At 35.8% G+C, this 19,050-nt stretch overlaps 1 protein-coding gene across 1 annotated transcript in view; it reads right to left on the reverse strand.

Annotated features, from left to right (window-relative positions):
• Positions 1-18,389, reverse strand: part of TMF1 (TATA element modulatory factor 1) — a 29,655-nt gene extending 11,266 nt beyond the window's left edge. The window contains exons 1-10 of the mRNA XM_019711727.2: positions 17,972-18,389; positions 14,364-15,574; positions 12,523-12,626; positions 11,031-11,157; positions 8,773-8,878; positions 6,246-6,388; positions 5,845-6,011; positions 5,409-5,565; positions 2,307-2,399; positions 1,454-1,610 (exon numbers count right to left, since the gene is read on the reverse strand). Of these exons, the coding sequence (XP_019567286.2) occupies positions 1,454-1,610; positions 2,307-2,399; positions 5,409-5,565; positions 5,845-6,011; positions 6,246-6,388; positions 8,773-8,878; positions 11,031-11,157; positions 12,523-12,626; positions 14,364-15,574; positions 17,972-18,113 (2,407 nt within the window). The 5' untranslated portion in view covers positions 18,114-18,389. The remainder of the gene's footprint in view (positions 1-1,453; positions 1,611-2,306; positions 2,400-5,408; positions 5,566-5,844; positions 6,012-6,245; positions 6,389-8,772; positions 8,879-11,030; positions 11,158-12,522; positions 12,627-14,363; positions 15,575-17,971) is intronic.
• Positions 18,390-19,050: the final 661 nt, after the last annotated feature.

Below are 19,050 nucleotides of genomic sequence, written 5' to 3' on the forward strand. Positions count from 1 at the left end.
CTAGTTCACCCATCATGATTTACAGTGAGAAGCCCAGAAATGGTTAGTGACTTCCTCCAAACTGGTTGGCTGGATGATTCAAAACAAAAAACGAAACAAAATAAAAAAGCCCTGAGTCCAGGTCTCCTGACACCCATTCAGGTCTGCGATTCATGATGTCTCTCAAATTACAGTTAGTTTTAAGCATAGAATGGACACATGGATTTTTAATGAATTTGCTAGCTTCTAGGATATCTAATATATACATATCCTATCTGTCTGTGCTTGAATAAACATCTTGGAAGAATAATTTTCTTTTTATTAGCTGCACAGAAGGGCAACGTGGGGTATTTCTGTAAAGCAGAAGAATATGAAATCTTAAGATTGCAAAGCATCTGAATACTAGGTTCGATCCCAATCCTCCTTGGACCTATCTCTGCTCTAGGGATTTTGCCACTGACTAGTATCATATCTAATCTCCACCTCCTACATGATTTCAAACAAGCTAGAGAAAGGTCAGATTTAGCAATGGACAAGGAAAAAATTGAGTGGAGTAGTCTGTTAAAAATGAATACAGGGTCCGGCCCAGTGGCCTGAGAATACAGGGGCCGGCCCGGTGGCTCAGGCGGTTGGAGCTCCATGCTCCTAATAACAAAGGCTGCCAGTTCGATTCCCACATGGGCCATTGGGCTGTCAACCCCAAGGTTGCCAGTTCGACTCCTCAAATCCCACAAGGGATAGTGGGCTCCGCCCCCTGCAACTAAGATTGAACACGGCACCTTGAGCTGAGCTGCAGCTGAGCTCCCGAATCGCTCAGTTGGTTGGAGCGCATCCTCTCAACCACAAGGTTGCCAGTTCGATTCCTCGACTCTCGCAAGGGATAGTGGGCTGTGCCCCCTGCAACTAAGATTGAACATGGCACCTTGAGTTGAGCTGCTGCTGAGCTCCTGGATGGCTCAGTTGGTTGGAGCGCGTCTTCTCAACCACAAGGTTGCCGGTTCGACTCCTGCAAGGGATGGTGGGCTGCGCCCCCTGCAACTAGCAACAGCAACTGGACCTGGAGCTGAGCTGCGCCTTCCACAACTAACACTGAAAGGACAACAACTTGAAGCTGAATGGCACCGTCCACAACTAAGATTGAAAGGACAACAACTTGACTTGGAAAAAAGTCCTGGAAGTACACACTGTTCCCCAAAAAAATGTCCTGTTCTCCTTCCCCAATAGAGTACAAATGACATGGAAGTATTTTAGACAGTATCTGACACATTGTGTTATGGAAAACAAATGGTTTGAAAGAGTCAATTGAGATATTAGAAAATAAATGTAAAACAGGAGAAGAGGTGAAAATCTACAAGTTAGACACAAAATATAACTAACTATTAGATCAACTGAATTTCAATTTCATACCATTATCCTAATTCTACAACCAAGATGGAAGGGTTTCTGCACTGAGCTTAAGAATTAAAGCAGTTACCAAGCCTATCAGAAAGATTCTTCTCTAACTTCTCCCACGAAGATGTCTGGGACCCTAGAGTTGCTTGCAAATTTTCTATCTGTCGAAGTAATGGTCTTGTTGTTGATGAAACATTTTGACTCAGTTCTTGGTTTCGATTCTCCGCTTCCTGGAGCCTCTGAATCATGGAATTCATAAATTCATTACCGATGACACCAATAAAAACACTAGCAAACATACTTTATGAGAGATTTCTGGAAAAAATTATTTCTCCAAGATAGAATTACTTTTTAAACTAAATTATTTCTAATTATTCAATACTTAGAGTTAAGCCCCATAAGAGAGTATCTAAATAAGTGCCTCTTTACAAAGCATTTTCTAACATAGACACCTTTTGATCAATTTAAAATAAGAGTATCATCCAAACCTCCCTGTAGTTGCCTCCTCATCCAAATATTTCTAAGTATTTACAAAAACAGATCAATCTGAGTTGTATTTTCTCTCCCTTTTCCTATGTATATTCACTGACTGAAAATTAAGAGTAGTGACATAAAAACTGGCCACTAATTATCTGCCTCATAGTAATCAAACACTGATAATAATTAATAAATCACCTATTACAAATGAAAAAACAATACTGAATACACAATAAATCTATCATCATAAAACTATTTTCTATAAAACAGAATTAGGGTTTTTCTTATATATTTTTAAGGTTCCAACTCTGACTTTATTAACATAAGCCACAAAAATATAGCAAATGATAAGTATGGTAGCAAGCCTCTCAATTCTATGAACATTATTCTACCGAGTCATTTTTTTATTTCTAGGAAAACACACCTAGGATTTGCGCTTAGGAAAACACTGACAGTACCTGCTGGAGTTCACTGACTTCATGTCGTAAATAATCCTCTTTCCTGGCAGCTGCTTGTTCTGCACGTTGCAGTGCCAGCCTAAGGTCCCCTACCTGTGTGAGGAAAAGCAATACACTATCACAAACAATCTCAAACATTAGCTAGAACTTCTTGCTAAGTACTTATTTTGTGTTTGTGGACTTATTGTTCATATGTAATACTCTACACTATCCAGTGAGATTTTACATATATGATTCTCACACATCCCATTCATCAACCAATTTCAAAACTGTATGTAAATATGTGTGTACTTAGGAAAGCACTCTGTGAGGCAAAAAAAAAGTATATAAATACTTAGAAGACACAGTCACTGCCCCACAATATAGGAGGAGAAACAATGCAGCCATAAATATTTAGAGCACAAGGCAGAATGTGATAGGCACTCTGAGTTATACATACACATTTTGAGAATTTACTCTGTGAAGTAAATCTCTAAAAGCATAAAAAGATATTCCCTACACTGTCAGCTAGATTAGCAAAAACACACAAAACACGAAATATTCTAAATATCCATCAGTAGTTAATCTATTTTTGCAAATGTTGACATAACATGAACATACCCATTAAAATTATGATAAATGTTAAGACATATAAAAATGTATGATTCAAGGCCGGCCCGGTGGCTCAGGCGGTTAGAGCTCCATGCTCCTAACTCCGAAGGCTGCCGGTTTGATTTCCACATGGGCCAGTGGGCTCTCAACCACAAGGTTGCCAGTTCAACTCCTAGAGTCCCGCAAGGGATGGTGGGCTCTGCCCCCTGCAACTAAGATTGAACATGGCACCTTGAGCTGAGCTGCCTCCCGGATGGCTCAGCTGGTTAGAGCACGGGCTCTCAACTACAAGGTTGCCAGTTCGATTCCTCGAGTCCTGCAAGGGATGGTTGGCTGTATCCCCTGCAACTAGAAAACAGCAACTGGACCTGGAGCTGAGCTGCGCCTTCCACAACTAAGACTGAAAGGACAACTTGAAGCTGAACGGCACCCTCCACAACTAAGATTGAAAGGACAACAACTTGACTTGGAAAAAAGGCCTGGAAGTACACACTGTTCCCCAATAAAATCCTGTTCCCCTTCCCCAATAAAAAATCTTAAAAAAGTATGCTTCAATCTTAAAAGAAAAAACTATAAAATAATATATATAATATCAAGTATAAAAAAACTGTACACGGAGAAACGGACAAGAAGGTAATACACAAAAATGACTTGTAAAAGATGATGATTTTATGAATGGCAGTCCCATACTCTCTATCTCCCATTCTCCCAATTGTTCTTTATTACCATTCCAAGATATTTTTAATTTAAAATATTAATATTTTCTCTATCCCAGTGATAAGAGTAGCAGAAACACAAGGGGTATATGGACCATAGTGTGATTTATAATACCAAAATATTGAAAACAACCCAAATATCCATTAATAAGATCTGACTGAATAAACAATGGGATATTTACACAATGAAGAATTATAACTATAAAAAAGGAATTTTTTAATAAGCTCTATGCTCTACTATGGACTGATCACCAAGACGTTTTATTTAGTAAATAAAACAAGCTGTGAAATACTATAAATAGTAAACTATATTTCATGTAAGAAGGATCAGGGAGACAAAAACAAATATGTGTATAAGTGTAAATTTGTGCATGTATATGTGTGGGGGGTATATAAGTAAATGTATAGAAAATGTATATTTTCTTGCATTTACAAATAAGAAACACTGAAAAAAATTAACCAAACACTAATCAAATGGTTACTCATAGGCAAATAAAAGGAATGGGGGAGAGGCTAAATTGGGAGCAAATATTGTCTCAGTATATTACACTTTGAAATCATGTAAATGTTTTACATACTCATGCAAAATTAAATAAAAAATGCATTGGGGTCGATGAGGAGAGAATAGTCTTTTTAACAAATGGTGCCAGAACAACTGGGTATCCACATGCAAAAGGCCTAAATGTGAGAGCCAAGACTATAAAATTCTTAGAAGGAAACAGGTGAAAATCTGCATAACATTGGGTTAAGTAATAGTTTCTTAAATATAACACCCAAAGCACAAGCAACAACAAAAAATAGGTAAGCTGGACTTCATCTATTTAAAAAACTTGCGTGCATCAAAGGACACTACCAAGAAAGACAACCTGTACAATGGGAGAAAATATTGGCAAATCCTACATCTGATAAGGGTCTAGTATGTAGAATATATAAAGAACAATAAAAAGACAACCCAATTTAAAAATGGTCAAAGGATTTGAATATTTTAATAAATTTCTCCAAAGGAGAAACATAATGTCCAATAAGCACATGAAAAGATGTTCAGCATCAGTAGTCATTAGGGAAATGTAAATCAACACCACAATCAGATACTTCTTCACACCCACTAAAAGGGGCACATTGGAAAAAAAAGACTAACAAATACTGGCAAGGATGTAAGAAAAATTGAAACCCTCATTATGTTGCTGGTGGGAAGGTAAAATGGCGCAGCTGCTGAGGAAAAGTTTGGCAGTTCCTCAAAAAGTTAAATACAGGATTACCATATGACCTGAGGACAAAAATCTAAAATAGTTTAAAATATATGTTCACATAAAAAATTGTAAATGTATGTTTATAGCAACATTATTCATAACAATAAAAAGTGGAAAAAACTCAAAATACTTTGTAAGACAAAGCCTGACAAATTTTGGGTTTCCTCCTTCATCTGAGATCCATGGAGTTACATGGATTCTCCTGAAATTATCAGCAAGGTTTATTATTTATCTGCATATGTGCACTTCTCTGGTAAGAGGGTCCTTAGCTTTCTCGATGTTCTCAAATAAGTCTGAAATTCACAAAAAATTAGGCAATACTGTTATAATGTAAGCATCATTTTAACAACAGTTTAAAAAAACACACAACTGATTAAGTTTGGTATAATTCAACATTCTTAAAAAAAAATGCCCAACAGGATTATAGATGCCCAGCATGGTATAACACATGTACCAGTAATAGGTCTGATTCAAACTAACTAATGGATTCTTTAATATGCAGAAGCCCCAAGATTTAAAAGATTAATTCAGTACCCATTGCTTACTTGAATGGCTAATGTTTCTTGCTGCTGACGGGCTTCTTCTTGAACCTTCTCTAGTGCTGCGGAAAGTTCTTCTTTAGCTTTCCTTTCCCGATTTAGAACAGCTTCCTGTGCCTCACTATCCTTTGCAGCATTGGCTTTGTGGAGATCAGTAAGTTCTCTTAAAAAATTAGATTGATAAGTTTTATTTAAAATAATACAGTTAATTACATGGCCCAGGTTATGAAGTTTCCATGTAGATTTCCATGGGCTCTACAGAATGGGAGAGAATTCACCACGTAATAAACACTGACTGCACTAAGGACTCTTTTTATTGAATTTATTTTGAATACTTACAAGTTTGTACATAGCTCAGTTTATAAGTGTTGTTACTGATAATAGAAAAAGGGCTTCTTCCACATTCCTATTACATAAGTTGCATATTTGCTTATTTTCTTACTTGTATGCACTATCAAGAGCGGCCTGAATACTTCTGTTCTTTTCTTCAAGTTCATTCATGTCTACTTGAAGTCGGCCAAGATCCTTTTCTTGGTGTTCAACCACAGAATTTAGTTTTTTAATATTTTCTCTATGTTGTTTCTCAACCTCTTCTTTGCCATCAAGGACCTATATTATAAGAACAGACAAAAGTATTTTTCAATAAATAATATCATGGTAAAATAACTGTATTCCAGGATCTCAAATGTTAGAATAACAAAGAAAAATCTTAACATTCCTCTAATAAATTGTTGGAAACATCTTTCCAATAGGATATACCCCAAATAAATCATTGCAAATGTTTTATAAACCGTAGTCAACTGTTCATATAATAACTGTATGTAGAAAATGATCAATATTCACCTGTTTTAAATGTTGTAACTCTTCTTCTAGCTCTTTAACTTTTTTCTTCAGCTTTGCAATAATATTTTCATTTTCTTTGTCTTTAGCTCTTAATTTCTTAATGATGTTAGAACTATGCAGTTGCTGTTTTGAAAGTTTTTCTCCTGGCAATGGCAAAGAGAGTATAAATTCAAAGAATAATGATTCCCTAAGAACTTAAACAGAATATTTTATCTAACTAGTGACATAACTGATAAGAATATTTTCAAAACCACAATACTGTAACCACTATTGTTAAACTGATTTGAACAAGGATCATCAATGAAGGCTAAAATTACTAGGTGGAAGGATGGTGGAGAACAAGAAAATGTGGTGTATAAAGGAAATGTGGTGTGTGTGTGTGTGTGTGTGTGTAATATTATTTAGTCTTAAAAAAGAAGAAAATCATGACATTTGCAACAACATGGATGAACCTGGAGGACAAAATAAGCCAGACATAGATATTGCATGGTCTCAGTTATATGTGGAATCCAGAAAGTTGAACTTATAGAAGTAGAGAGTAGAATGGTGGCTACCAGAGGATCGGGGGATAGGGGAAATGGAGAGATGTTGGTCAAAGGGTACAAAGATTCAGTAATGCAGAATGAGTAATTTCTGGAGATCTAATGTACAGCATGATAACTAAAGTTAAAAATACTGTATGATACACTTGAATTTATTAAGTAAGTAGATCTTAATAACAAAACTACATGAAGTGACTGATATGTTAATTAGCTTCATTTTGTAATCATTTCAAAATGTATACGTATATCAAAAAATCATGTTGTATACCTTAAATATATGTAATTTTTATTTGTCGATTATACCTCAACAAGCTGAAAACAAAAAATTTAGGAGTGAAATATTATGGTATCTGTCACCTACCTTCAAATGGTTTGGAAAAAGGGTAGTAGTGTATGTGTGTGCAGAACGATATAGAAAAGGTGTGACCAGATGTTAATTAGCTGATGAATCGTGGTAATGAAGTGACCAGTTATTCACTGTAATGTACTTTCAGCTTTGGGTCTTTCAGCTATTAAGTTTACAAATACTTCTGGGGGATACGGAAGCAGTATGTAAATATTCCTATTTTCTCTAAAAAGAGGTTCATTAAGCAAAAGAAAACATTAGCCCCTGACTAAATTACTAAATTCCAAAATAGTGACATTTGATATTAATATTTTTAATAATTTTTTAAAATAATAAAACCATGCACTTAGGCTTCCCCTTAGTCTTTAATGTTGTAACACAAGGCAGTTACTGACTTCAAGATGTCTTGAGATAATGAATTTGTGTTTTATCAACTCTTCATTATTCTATTTTAGTGCTTAGATCGTGTTTTATAATATCTTTGTACTTATATTTCCCTGTCATTAAACTGTAAACTCCTGAAGGACAGAGTGTGTTGTATTTACTATTGTATCAAACACAATACCTGACATACTAACTGTGAAATATTAGCTTAAATAAATGAAAAAGAAAAATTGGGTAAAACTTTTATAAATGAAGTGATTGTTTCCAATTGTTTCTCAAACATTTACTCTGGAAATTCACTTAAGTTCAATGATTTAAACACAGAAATGTTCATCCCACATTATCTGTAACATTAACATTTTAGAAATAAATATATAACATTAGGAAAACAGTAACACAAATTATGGTATATTCATATAATGGACTTTAATTCAGGCATTAATAATGGTATCAAAGTATTTAACGGCATAGGGAAAATGTAAAAGAAAATTTGCAAATTAGATATATGATCTTAATTATGTTTAAAATGTATTAAAAATACATTTAAAAAAGACTAGAAGAAATTAAGAGTTCCTTACAAAATTGGATTATGGTCTATTTTTTCTTTCTTCATACACTTTCTGTAACTTCAAAAATTTCTGTAAGCAGCAAGTATTCCTTTAACTAGAAAAACTTTAATTAAGAAAAAAATCACTTTTTCAAAACTACTTTCATATGATATTACATAAAGAAATTAATTAGGTGTCAATCTGTAATGATTTAACTCATGAAGGCTCTTTAATTTCTATAACTCTGCTAATTATAAATATTTTCATAAAGTGCTTAATAACAGAAAAATTAAAACATGAAAATGAAAAAGTCACTATCAAATGCCAGAACAATACAATAATACCATATAATACCCAAACTAGAGATTCAAATACTACATAAACTCCAGAATTATAACCTTCAAATACCATGTTTAAATGACAAGCTCTAAAATCCGTTACAAGCTTTCTTCAAGGAAGCACAAACTTCTATGTATTTTTCAGGGAGTTATTTTTTTACCTGTCTAGAAACAAAAAGCTACGTACATGTATCTCTGCCTCTATATATCTTGCTCCCCATTCTTCCACAAATTGTCACCTACTATTTCTGAGAGTTAAGTCCAAAACTTCCTTGCTTCCAATATTTTTTATTAGGAAGCCGCAGCTAGTTATGTGGCAAGTATTTTTCCTGTTTTTACAATATTTTTCATAATCAACTAAATACGTACCTTCTTCCATTAACCCTCGGATCTGCTCATCTTTCTCTTTCAAAAGGTCTGAAGTTTCACTACTATTTAATCTAGTCGCAAGTTCTTCCTTTATACTTTTGATTTCCTAATTAAAAGGAAAAAAAAGGAATGTAAATACCATAAAGAATTACTTCCATTTTGGGCACATTTTTTCAATTTTTTACCATATTCAAAGAAGTTATTAATAACCACATTCTTGATAGGAATCCATACCTTTTATTCTGTTAACCTGAGTTTATTACCTTGGTTAATTAAGACTAAGGAAACAGCTTTGAAAACAACACAGAAAACCTGAATTCAGATATAAACAGATTTTAATATGGAAATTAAAATGAGAATAAGTTAAATTTCAATAACACTTCTAAGTATCTCTACATACATTTTCTACAAGCATTATATTTGGAACACCATTTCAAACAAACAGTACGTATCTCGTTTTTCACTGTATTTCTTTGCCTCATTAAAACTCATTGCACCTATTAGTATGTTATGAAACAATTATATACAGTTTGATCTACTTTAATAAAGCAGAGATTCAGCAGAAACATGTCAAGATAGTTTGTCTTTTAAAACTATAATGGAGAAGTATGGTGATGTGAAAAATGTTCTTTGATTTAAAATTTAGTTTTAAGAGATGCTCTTAAACTAAACAATAACTAAAAACAACTAACATTTATTAGGTATTTAAACCATACTTTGTATCCATTATTATTTAATCCTCGCAACAGTCTGATGAGGGAGACACCTGTATTACCACTGTTTCCCCGAAAATAAGACCCAGGCCAGACCATCAGCTCAAATGCGTCTTTTGGAGCAAAAATTAATATAATCCCTGGTATTATGTTATCCATGTTATGTTATGTTATGTGATATATTATATTATATTATATTATATTATATTATATTATATTATATTCAGTCTTATATTATATAAGACCCGGTCTTATAGTAAAATAAGACCGGGTTTTATATTAATTTTTGCTCCAAAAGACGCATTAGAGCTGATGGTCTGGCTAAGTCTTATTTTCAGGGAAACAGTATTCAACTACACAAATAAGAAAACTAATACTCAGAAAAATTGAGTAAATCTGAAGTGCAGGGAGCTATTAAAGTGGTAAAGTTATGACTTAAAACCAGGTCTGTGAATCCCCAAAGTCAATGCTCCAAACCAGCCACAACACTGCTATCCATTTTCTATCAAAATCTGATTCATACATCAAGGTCCAGCAAGAATGTCGTATCTTCCATGAAACCCTCTTCATTTCTCTGGTCAGAATGCATCCTCTACGATACCATTCCAACTGCTATTCATCTCTATGTATAATTTATTTCATTCTGCCTCATTTCATTCCGCCTCGTACTATATATTGTTGACATTGTCATCTATCACTAGAACAACAAACTTGTCACTTAAGGTAACCTTAGTTGGTTACCAATTTCTGAAATAGCCAACTGTTAAAAATTATACGAATTAGAACAATGCTTCCCCAGGTGTGATTTTGCTCCCAATGGGACATTTGGTAATGTCTGGCAAAATTTCCAATTAGCACAAATGAGGTGGGGATGGAGGGGTAGAAAACGGGGAGGGAGGGTGATATAGTCATCTTGTAGGTAGGAGCCTGGGATGCAGGTAAACACCCTACAATGCACAGGACAATCTGATACGACATAAAATTGTCTAGCCCAAAAGGTCAATAGTGCTGAGGTTGAGAAATCCCATATTATAATAAAACAATATTATGTTTCCCAAGAGTCACTACCCATTAGAAATTTTTATTTTAAAATTATTTTGACTTGAAGAAGTACATATATATAATATGTTTAAAGTGGTAGAAAATAACAAATGACAGTAATGACAAATTTTATTCCCATTTAGATTTAAGTGCTATTTATTTTGATGGAATTATCATTTACAAGTGATTCTATTATACCTGAAATTTATGTAACTTTACTAACAATTATCACCCCAATAAACTTTAATTAAAAAAAAAGTTAATCTAGTGATCCTCGCTATATATCTTACAAAGACTTACACAGACAAGTAAGCTGACTTTTTAAAAATATCAAAACCTGTAATTGTAAAGGTATTGAAAAATTTACAATTTAAGTGTTAATATGCTACAGTATCCTTTTACTCTTACCTCTTTTTTCCAGTAGCAAAATAATATGATAGCACTCCTCAAAACTCTATGTCTCTACAGAGTTTAATTAATATATATATTTTAAACTTCCATTACCTTTTTAGCAGCATCTCTCTCTTTGCAGGCTAGCTGAACTTTCTTTTCTGCTTCTGCAATTCTTTGAGTAAACTCATCTTTCAAGGAAGAAATGCTGCTGCTTTCTTCTTTCACTCTGAACATTTCACTAAATTTAAAATAATACTGACACTGAGAATACTTGTTTATACATTGCAAAGGTAACAAGATGAGTTCAGTTTGCAAAAGGAAAGTAACATTGTCTTCAACACATACCTTACAAAAATAGATCAGTTTTAGGCCTGTTTACTTTTCAGAGAAAAATTATTTGCTTAATTTATTTTTAAATACCTCAAAGAAAACCATTAGTAATTGAAAATGTCACAATGTTTGATATGTAAAATTAAGAAAAAAGTAAATAAAAATGTTCATATTTGAATCATGTCACCTTTTACCAATCACCTCCTTAATGAAAACAAATACCATGGTACCTCGGTTTTCGAACGTCTCTTTTGACAAACATTTTGGTTTACGAATGCCATCAATTTTATGGCTCTATGGTACCATTAGATAGTAAAATTCATGTTAACTTTGCAGTTTTAGGGGTTGATTTTAAAGGTCTGGAACGGATTAATCCATTTTGCATTACTTTCTATGGGGAAACCATGCCTCGGTTTTCGAACATTTCAGAACTCGAATGGTCTTCTGGAACGGATTACGTTTGAAAACCGAGGTACCACTGTACTCAGTACTTTTAAATATAACATCACAGCTTTCTTTAAAGACATGTTTTAAATCTCTAATACTAAAAGGTTACTAATAATAAGTAGAAAAAATTTATTGGTTTTTTTTGCAAAACTCCTCTCTTCAATGCCAAAGGTAATGTGGTAAAGATAATATGAAGAGAAAAGTAATCTCTAAGGTTAGAATTGAAATGCTATTCAAATTTCAATAATTATAAACAAGTTAAATTAAAAACCACTTTATTTATTTATTTATTTTTTTTACAGGAGGATTTTATTGGGGAACAGTGTGTACTTCCAGGAATTCTTCCTAGTCAAGTTGTTGCCCTTTCAATCTTAGTTGTGGAGAGCGCAACTCAGCTCCAGGTCCAGTTGCCGTTGTTAGTTGCAGGGGATGCAGCCCACCATCCCTTGCAGGAGTCGAACCAGCAACCTTGTGGTTGAGAGGACGCACTCCAACCGAGCCATCCAGGAGCTCAGTAGCAGCTCAGCTCAAGGTGCCATGTTCTATCTTAGTTGCAGGGGGTGATGCCTACCATCCCATGGTCGAGAAGTCGAACCGGCAACCTTGTGGTTGAGAGGACGCGCTCCAACCAACTAAGCCATCTGGCACTGGCCCATATGGGAATCGAACCAGTAGCCTTCGGTGTTAGGAGCACGGAGATCCAACTGCCTGAGCCACCAGGCCGGCCCTAAACACCACTTTAATTTAAAAAACATTCTTAGAAGATAACCAAGTGTAGATAACCAAGTAAAATGTGTAAAACAATTCACATTTGCAAAATACTTACTCTTTCAGATTATCATAAGCTTCTTCTAAAAGTGCTTTTTCTTTACTAAGAGATAATAACTGAGCTTCCCTTTTATCCAGTTTCTCATTCAGAAATTCAACTTTCTAGATAAGGAGAATACACAAAAGTCAAACATTTAGCTTTAAAAGACCATTCTTACATGCAGGTGATGAGTTCAAAAGGTAACCTAATCACTATAATCGATAAAACAGCATCATCTCTTAAAAACGATTAAAAACAATATTGGAAACACAATAAATACAATACAACAAGAACTCATACACAGATGGTAGGGGAGTGTAAATTAGTACAACCACACAGCAGGTTGGAGTATAAATTAGTAAACTGCTTTGGAAAACCACCCGACAATATCTAGTTGAAGATCTACATACCCTTTGATACAGAAAATTCTTTTAGGTATACCTCAGAGAAGAAAACTCTTGCTTATCTATACAAGAACACTTATAGCTGTTTGTTTGTAACAGCTAAAACTTGGGAACACTGTGCATATACCACCAAAAGAGGAAAGAAATAGATATAATAAAGAAAAGATAAAAGAGGGGTTTCAAAGCCTCCGATAATGTTCTATATCTTAGCCGGACTGTGGCTATACAAACGAGTGTATGTTTTCCCATATTATTCTTTAACCCAAAAATGTAACATGTAACTTTTTTCAGTATGATATGATTCTATTCTTTCGAAAGTAATTTTAGAAAATCCATAGGCATGCAATTTAAAAATCTACAGAACATGTCAGTATAAAGCTAAACAAAAAGGAATGGTTAAAATATCTTATTCCTTAGGTCCTGCTACAGCAGTGATAAACTTGTATATGAGGGGGGAGGAACGGTGCCTTTTGTACTAAAAAAAAAAAATTGTCTTACCTGATTTAGGTCTAGATTAATTTAGAAATCACTTACCTTATTGATAATAGTATTGGTTTCTAGGAATTCAAACTGCTAGTAAAACTATAGCATGGCATTCTGTTTGTGAATAACGTTAAACCTAGGTAAGAGAATCTGATTTTTTTTTTTTTTTTACATTAAATAATTCAATATATGGCACTTAACAGGACATTTCTTCAAGACATCCTGTACCTCAGAGGAGTCTAATAAAGATGCCAGATCCAACTCAATTTCTATTATCAAAAAATCATAGGAAAAACTAAAACTCTGACTTAATGTTCATTAAGGAATTTGCACCACTTTCTTTTTATACATATATTAGGTAGAGGTAATTTGTCATTCCTAAGCAGTGCCTTGGTTCCTTGGACATTTCCCTTTCTTATTCATGTAAGATAGCTAGCTATTAATCGGAAATATAAAAAAATAACATAAAAAAGCAAATGGAAGCAATAACAGAAAAACATCAGTAATTAATTTAAAACTTAAAATTTTCATTTAAGATTTGCTACAAATGTGAACATGCAAAAAATGTTTTGATATAAAAAAAACCCATATAATAGATTTGCTTTTGCACCTTTATCTATAAAGGCGTTAAAGATGTATGTTTACAGAGTCCTTTGCAAACTGAAAAATTAATGAGCATAGTATAAGAGAATTTTAAGGTGACAAAGACTCAACAGTAAAGATGTAATATAAAAACTTCCTTACGCTTAGTTATATTGAAATATCAACTTATGTTACTTGGAAAAATTTCAAATAATTTATTATGAATAAGTCTTCAATTTTAAAGTCCTTAATGCCACATTTAAATGGCAAAAAAAAAAAAGCCTGTTTTTTAAATCAGTACAAATCATGATGCATCACTGAATATTAAAAACAAACACGATTTAATCTCTGAAAAGCATACGCAAAAATCCCCTTCCTCTTTCTAGTTACCTTGCAAATATCTTCCTTCTCAGAAAGTGCTTCTGGCTGACTTTCAGCAGCTTCGCAGTGCTCAGCTACCTTATCTAAGACAGGAGGTCCTTCATTTATTGGTGTAGAAGAAACCAAGATATCAGGCTGTTCACAGTTAACAGGAGTGGCACTTCGTCCACTTTCTTCCATTTCCGTTTCCTCAGTGGGTATAATTAGTGTTTCATTTACTTCTTCCTCAGATTTTCCTTCAACAGATTCAACTATTTTAGTCTTTGGGGTGGAAGGATTAACGATAACAGGTCCTAAAGCATATCCCTTGCCTGACAATTCATCATCTGAGTTGATTTCACTTACACTTCGGCTATCTAATGACTGTACACTAAACGAGTCTATTCTTTCAAAAGCATCAGATGAGCAGCAACTCTCAGTGAGTTTTTGGAAATCATCCAAACGATTATATTCAGGACAAGCAGATGCCGAGAGAAGCTGAAAAGATGTCTGCATTAAGTGAAGACTTGATTTTGAATCTGCAGTCTCTTGTCTCGAACTTGCTGAGCTCTCACTTATTACACTTTCATGATCTAAAACTTCAATATCACTGGTGGTAGAAGTACCTGACGAGAAAGTACTAACAGGAGGAGAAGGTGTATTGCTCTGTCTGTCTTCATGTTTTTGTTCCTTAGGTTCCGAAGCCATGTCCTTTGTTTCTGCTGTGAGAGACTGCGAAGATGTATTAGATAAATTTTCCCCAGTTGTTTTCACATTGATTACACTCTCAGATACTTTCAAACTTAAGGTTGACACCTTTGTATCAGATTCTTTATTGACAATTTCTTCATGCTTGCCTTCAGTTTTAGGAGACAAAGTATCTACTGCCAGAGTTTCCCCTGATGACACACAGGGAGAAGAGTCTTTTACTTTTGACTCAGTTGTTTCAGTTGTTCTTGACTCTCCTGTGAGCAAGGATTCCTGTAAGGTGCTTTTCACTTCTTCTTCTGGTCTCTGTGATTTAGCTGGTGGTGTTGATACCACCGGACTCTTCTGAATGGTTTGGACATCCATTGGAGAGAGAAAGGCACTGAAGAAAGTTTCAGATTCATCTACCACAGATCTCCGAACTGGCTTTGTAATTGCTTTAGGAGAGGCTACCGGTTGACTCTGAGGTTCAGTGTTAGATTTTAACCCCCAGGTTGATGTATCCCATCCTCCACTGGCAGGGGGACTTATTCCTATGACCAAATAAATAAATTTATATATATTAATATTACAATCACTATTATAAGTCAATATAAATGTTAAAAAAAAGAAAATCTGGAATACAACCTTTAATTTGCACCTGTTACCCTCGTTGCTCACTACTTAATTAACTAGCTCACAGGTTAACTTTGGGCCTTAAACAGGAAAACTGGTGTCGATCTGCCCAAGAGGAAGTAGGAACAAAGCTGAAAGACTGGACAGGGCCTGGTCTACCAGAAGTAATTATGTTATTGCCTCCCACAACAAATTAAGAAAGTAATGACATGTTATAACACCCCTGCTAAGTACAAAATACATATGATGCATTTCACAATAATATCTTCACTAACAGGTTATGTGCAGCCATGGCAAATTGATTCTACCTTCTATTCTGTTATTTTACATTAATTTTTTTCTTGTTATACCAATACTATAGTTATGAGCCAGGCAAGAGGGCAACACTCCAAAACTAAACCCAAAGTACTGGTGACAAATGTCCTTTTCCAAATATCAAAGTAAACTGATGAGAACAGTAACTTCTAGAGGACAAATTCATTTTCATCCACTTAGTTACAAGCTCATTCTCCAAGTTTCACTCTCCAAACCCAGTCTACGAGAAAGTTTTGTTGTCTTCCTAAATTACAAATTATGTCAGCAATTAGTAGGTCATATGAATTCCAGAAATGTGCATTTTTATTAGAATTATTGCTTTTTGATGTAAATGGTAGTTTCCACTAGGATTCTTAAAAAACACTAAGGAGAAAATATCCTCTCGGTGAAAAAAAGGTAATTGTGTAAGTTATAGAAATATGTTTTATGAAAAAACCCAAAGATAAACAAAAAATGGCATATTCCCTAAAACATTTTTAAAATTTTAGGGAATTTAAAAAAATTCTGCTTTTTCTAAATTCAAAAGTGGCTGAGTAGAATTATCACAAATTATGCATAATTAGAAGTTGTGGGGAGAGCACAAGTATTTAAAAGCTCCTAAAAACTATCAAGTCTGTCCTTTAATATGACTTTGGCAGTATGTAGGAAATTTCAATTTAGGAACATAGCTTTATATCCATTTGTTTAGCATATGAAAACAATGAAAAAAGGACTAAACCAAAATTTAAGATGCAAATGAACAAGCAAGAGTAAGTCTGTTAGTTTATTAATTCTCTTAATGAATTACTGAAGTCAAATTTGCCTCTTGGAGAATGTTTTATATAAACCCCTGGGTTATCTGATATCCACTATAAATTACTCCATTTTGAAGACTGGTCATCTTGTAATGACGGCAATGTAAACCAGATGACCAATAAACACTTAACGGGATTTCACTAAAATCTGAGTTTATTCTGGATAACTTATTTTTAAAAATGAATTATATAGCACAATTGAAGCCCCAAGTTTTATAAAACGAGTATCCTTATATTTAAAACTTGTATCATCTCCTCTAAAGTTCAGTAATTCAGTATGTGCGATAAATATGTAAAAGGAAGTTGAGTTACTCCAACAAGGTCTAACACCTTGTAAAAAGTAATAGGATCATAACATATACTTCACATGTAGGGCCTGACGTTTCAACGATGTAAAATTAAAAACAAAACCCAGAATGAGTAGTCAAGAATTACTTATTCTTTTTCAGAGGTCACACACACCCAAAATCTGCGAATCTTTACCCCAGAAATCAAAATGCTAAACTGTTCCTTAGACTTAGAGCCAAAAGAAACTGAAGATCCCTAAAAGATTAAGAACCTCAACTAACCTGACAACCTGAGAGACGTAGCTATTTGGAAATAAACTGTGATGCAACCCAAAAATCTTGGGCCACAGTGTCCAGGGGGAATATCTGCAGAATATTCTGCCCCTCACCCGCTGAGTGGCCTAGGGCAAGTTACTTGGCCTTTCTGAGCCTCGTTTTCCTCTTCTGTGAACACGAATAGTGGCCCTAACGCGACGAGCCGGTTTGAAAATGAGAAAGCCATAAACAGCCCATCACGGCTACCAAACACGAAGTGATCACTAAATATTAGCAACTGTTCCTCCTGTCCACGATGACGTGCTCCAGGGTCTTGGCTGCAGTGTCCCAAGAGCGCAGCAATTCGGGAGCGTTGTGCGCTCCGCCCAGGGAGCGCGTGGGACAAGACGAACAAATCAAGTCCCTGTCATCCGAGGCCGGCAAGACCCGCACCCAGGGCAACAGGCAAGGAAGAACGTGGGGCTGCCCTTCCCTCGGGAAAAGAGCAAAGACCGTCTTGGAAACAAAATACAACCCTGAGGACCGTCCGGGAAGAAATGACTTCAGAATTTGCGTGAGGAAGGAGCCCGGTCTACACCGCTTGCCCTGCTCGCCTCAGAAGATGCCTGCGGGAGCCCAGGGTCCCTGCGCCTCTCCCCCTTACCCGGCTCTCCGTACGGAATGGTCTCGGCCCAGGCGCTCGGCTCCTCTTCCTGGATGTCCAGGACCCGGTCGATGGACTTCTGGGCCTGAGACAGGGCCTGCTTAGCGAAGCTGGAGAGCTGAGAGGCGTTGAACCAACTCATCCTCCCTCCTCAGCCGGCAGTGGCCGGCGGCAGCACCAAGTGAGAAGGCCGAGGGCCAGGCCGACCGGCGCAGGCCTGGGGAAGGGTACAACGATCCGCCTCGCCTCCTTCTCCACTCGACGGGCCCTGTCAGCGGGTGCCCATGACCCCACCAGTCTCCCCCGAGCCTGGGAAGGTACCCTCAGCCCTTCCCACAGCTGAGACCAACGTGCCAGACTGCGCGTGCGCGAGCTACTTCCACGTACACAACCAAATCCCCGAGTTCCGCCGATAGACGGAAACACAGGCGGGACTTTGACGTCACATCCGGGGTTGCCATTAGTTACCGAGGAATGCGGAACTTTTCTACTGATGCAGGAATTCTCAACCACCGGAGTTCACTAGTTACCGGCAGAGGCTGATCATCTGGGAGGAACCAGCGAGTTTTCTTGTAGGTTCCTTCGTAGAAACTCACGTACTAAATAGCGCCTTGACAGCAATAATTGCCAACAAAGTGAAATTGGGGACTTGCATTTCCCATACTTAGCGCTTTGTCTCAACTTGGCCTTAAGGAGGAACCCTGGGTTTGGGTTTGGTTTGCCTAAAAATACTAGACATTGTATAGAAGACCTGATTCAGCCCACCTGATGGAAGGAAGTAAAAAGCCATCTTCCACAATGAATTGCAGGCTAGAACAAGGGTACAGAAGGCACAATCTCTCCCTCACAACGCAGGTCCATTTTCTGCCCCAGTCAAAACAAACCTCGGAGGCACTAAGCCTATTATTCTATTAACGTGTGCTGTGCGTATTTAAAATGCAACTTTTTCTGCATGCACTCTTCAAACATTTAGATGAGAGAAGAAATCTGGTGGACTTCCCAGTCAGCACCTGTTTATAACCCCTATAATGTTAAAGATAAAATTCAACCAACATTAAAAGCCAGGTTTCTATATAAAT

Source organism: Rhinolophus sinicus, linkage group LG10, assembly GCF_036562045.2.
Source record: "Rhinolophus sinicus isolate RSC01 linkage group LG10, ASM3656204v1, whole genome shotgun sequence".
Lineage (NCBI taxonomy): Eukaryota > Metazoa > Chordata > Mammalia > Chiroptera > Rhinolophidae > Rhinolophus > Rhinolophus sinicus.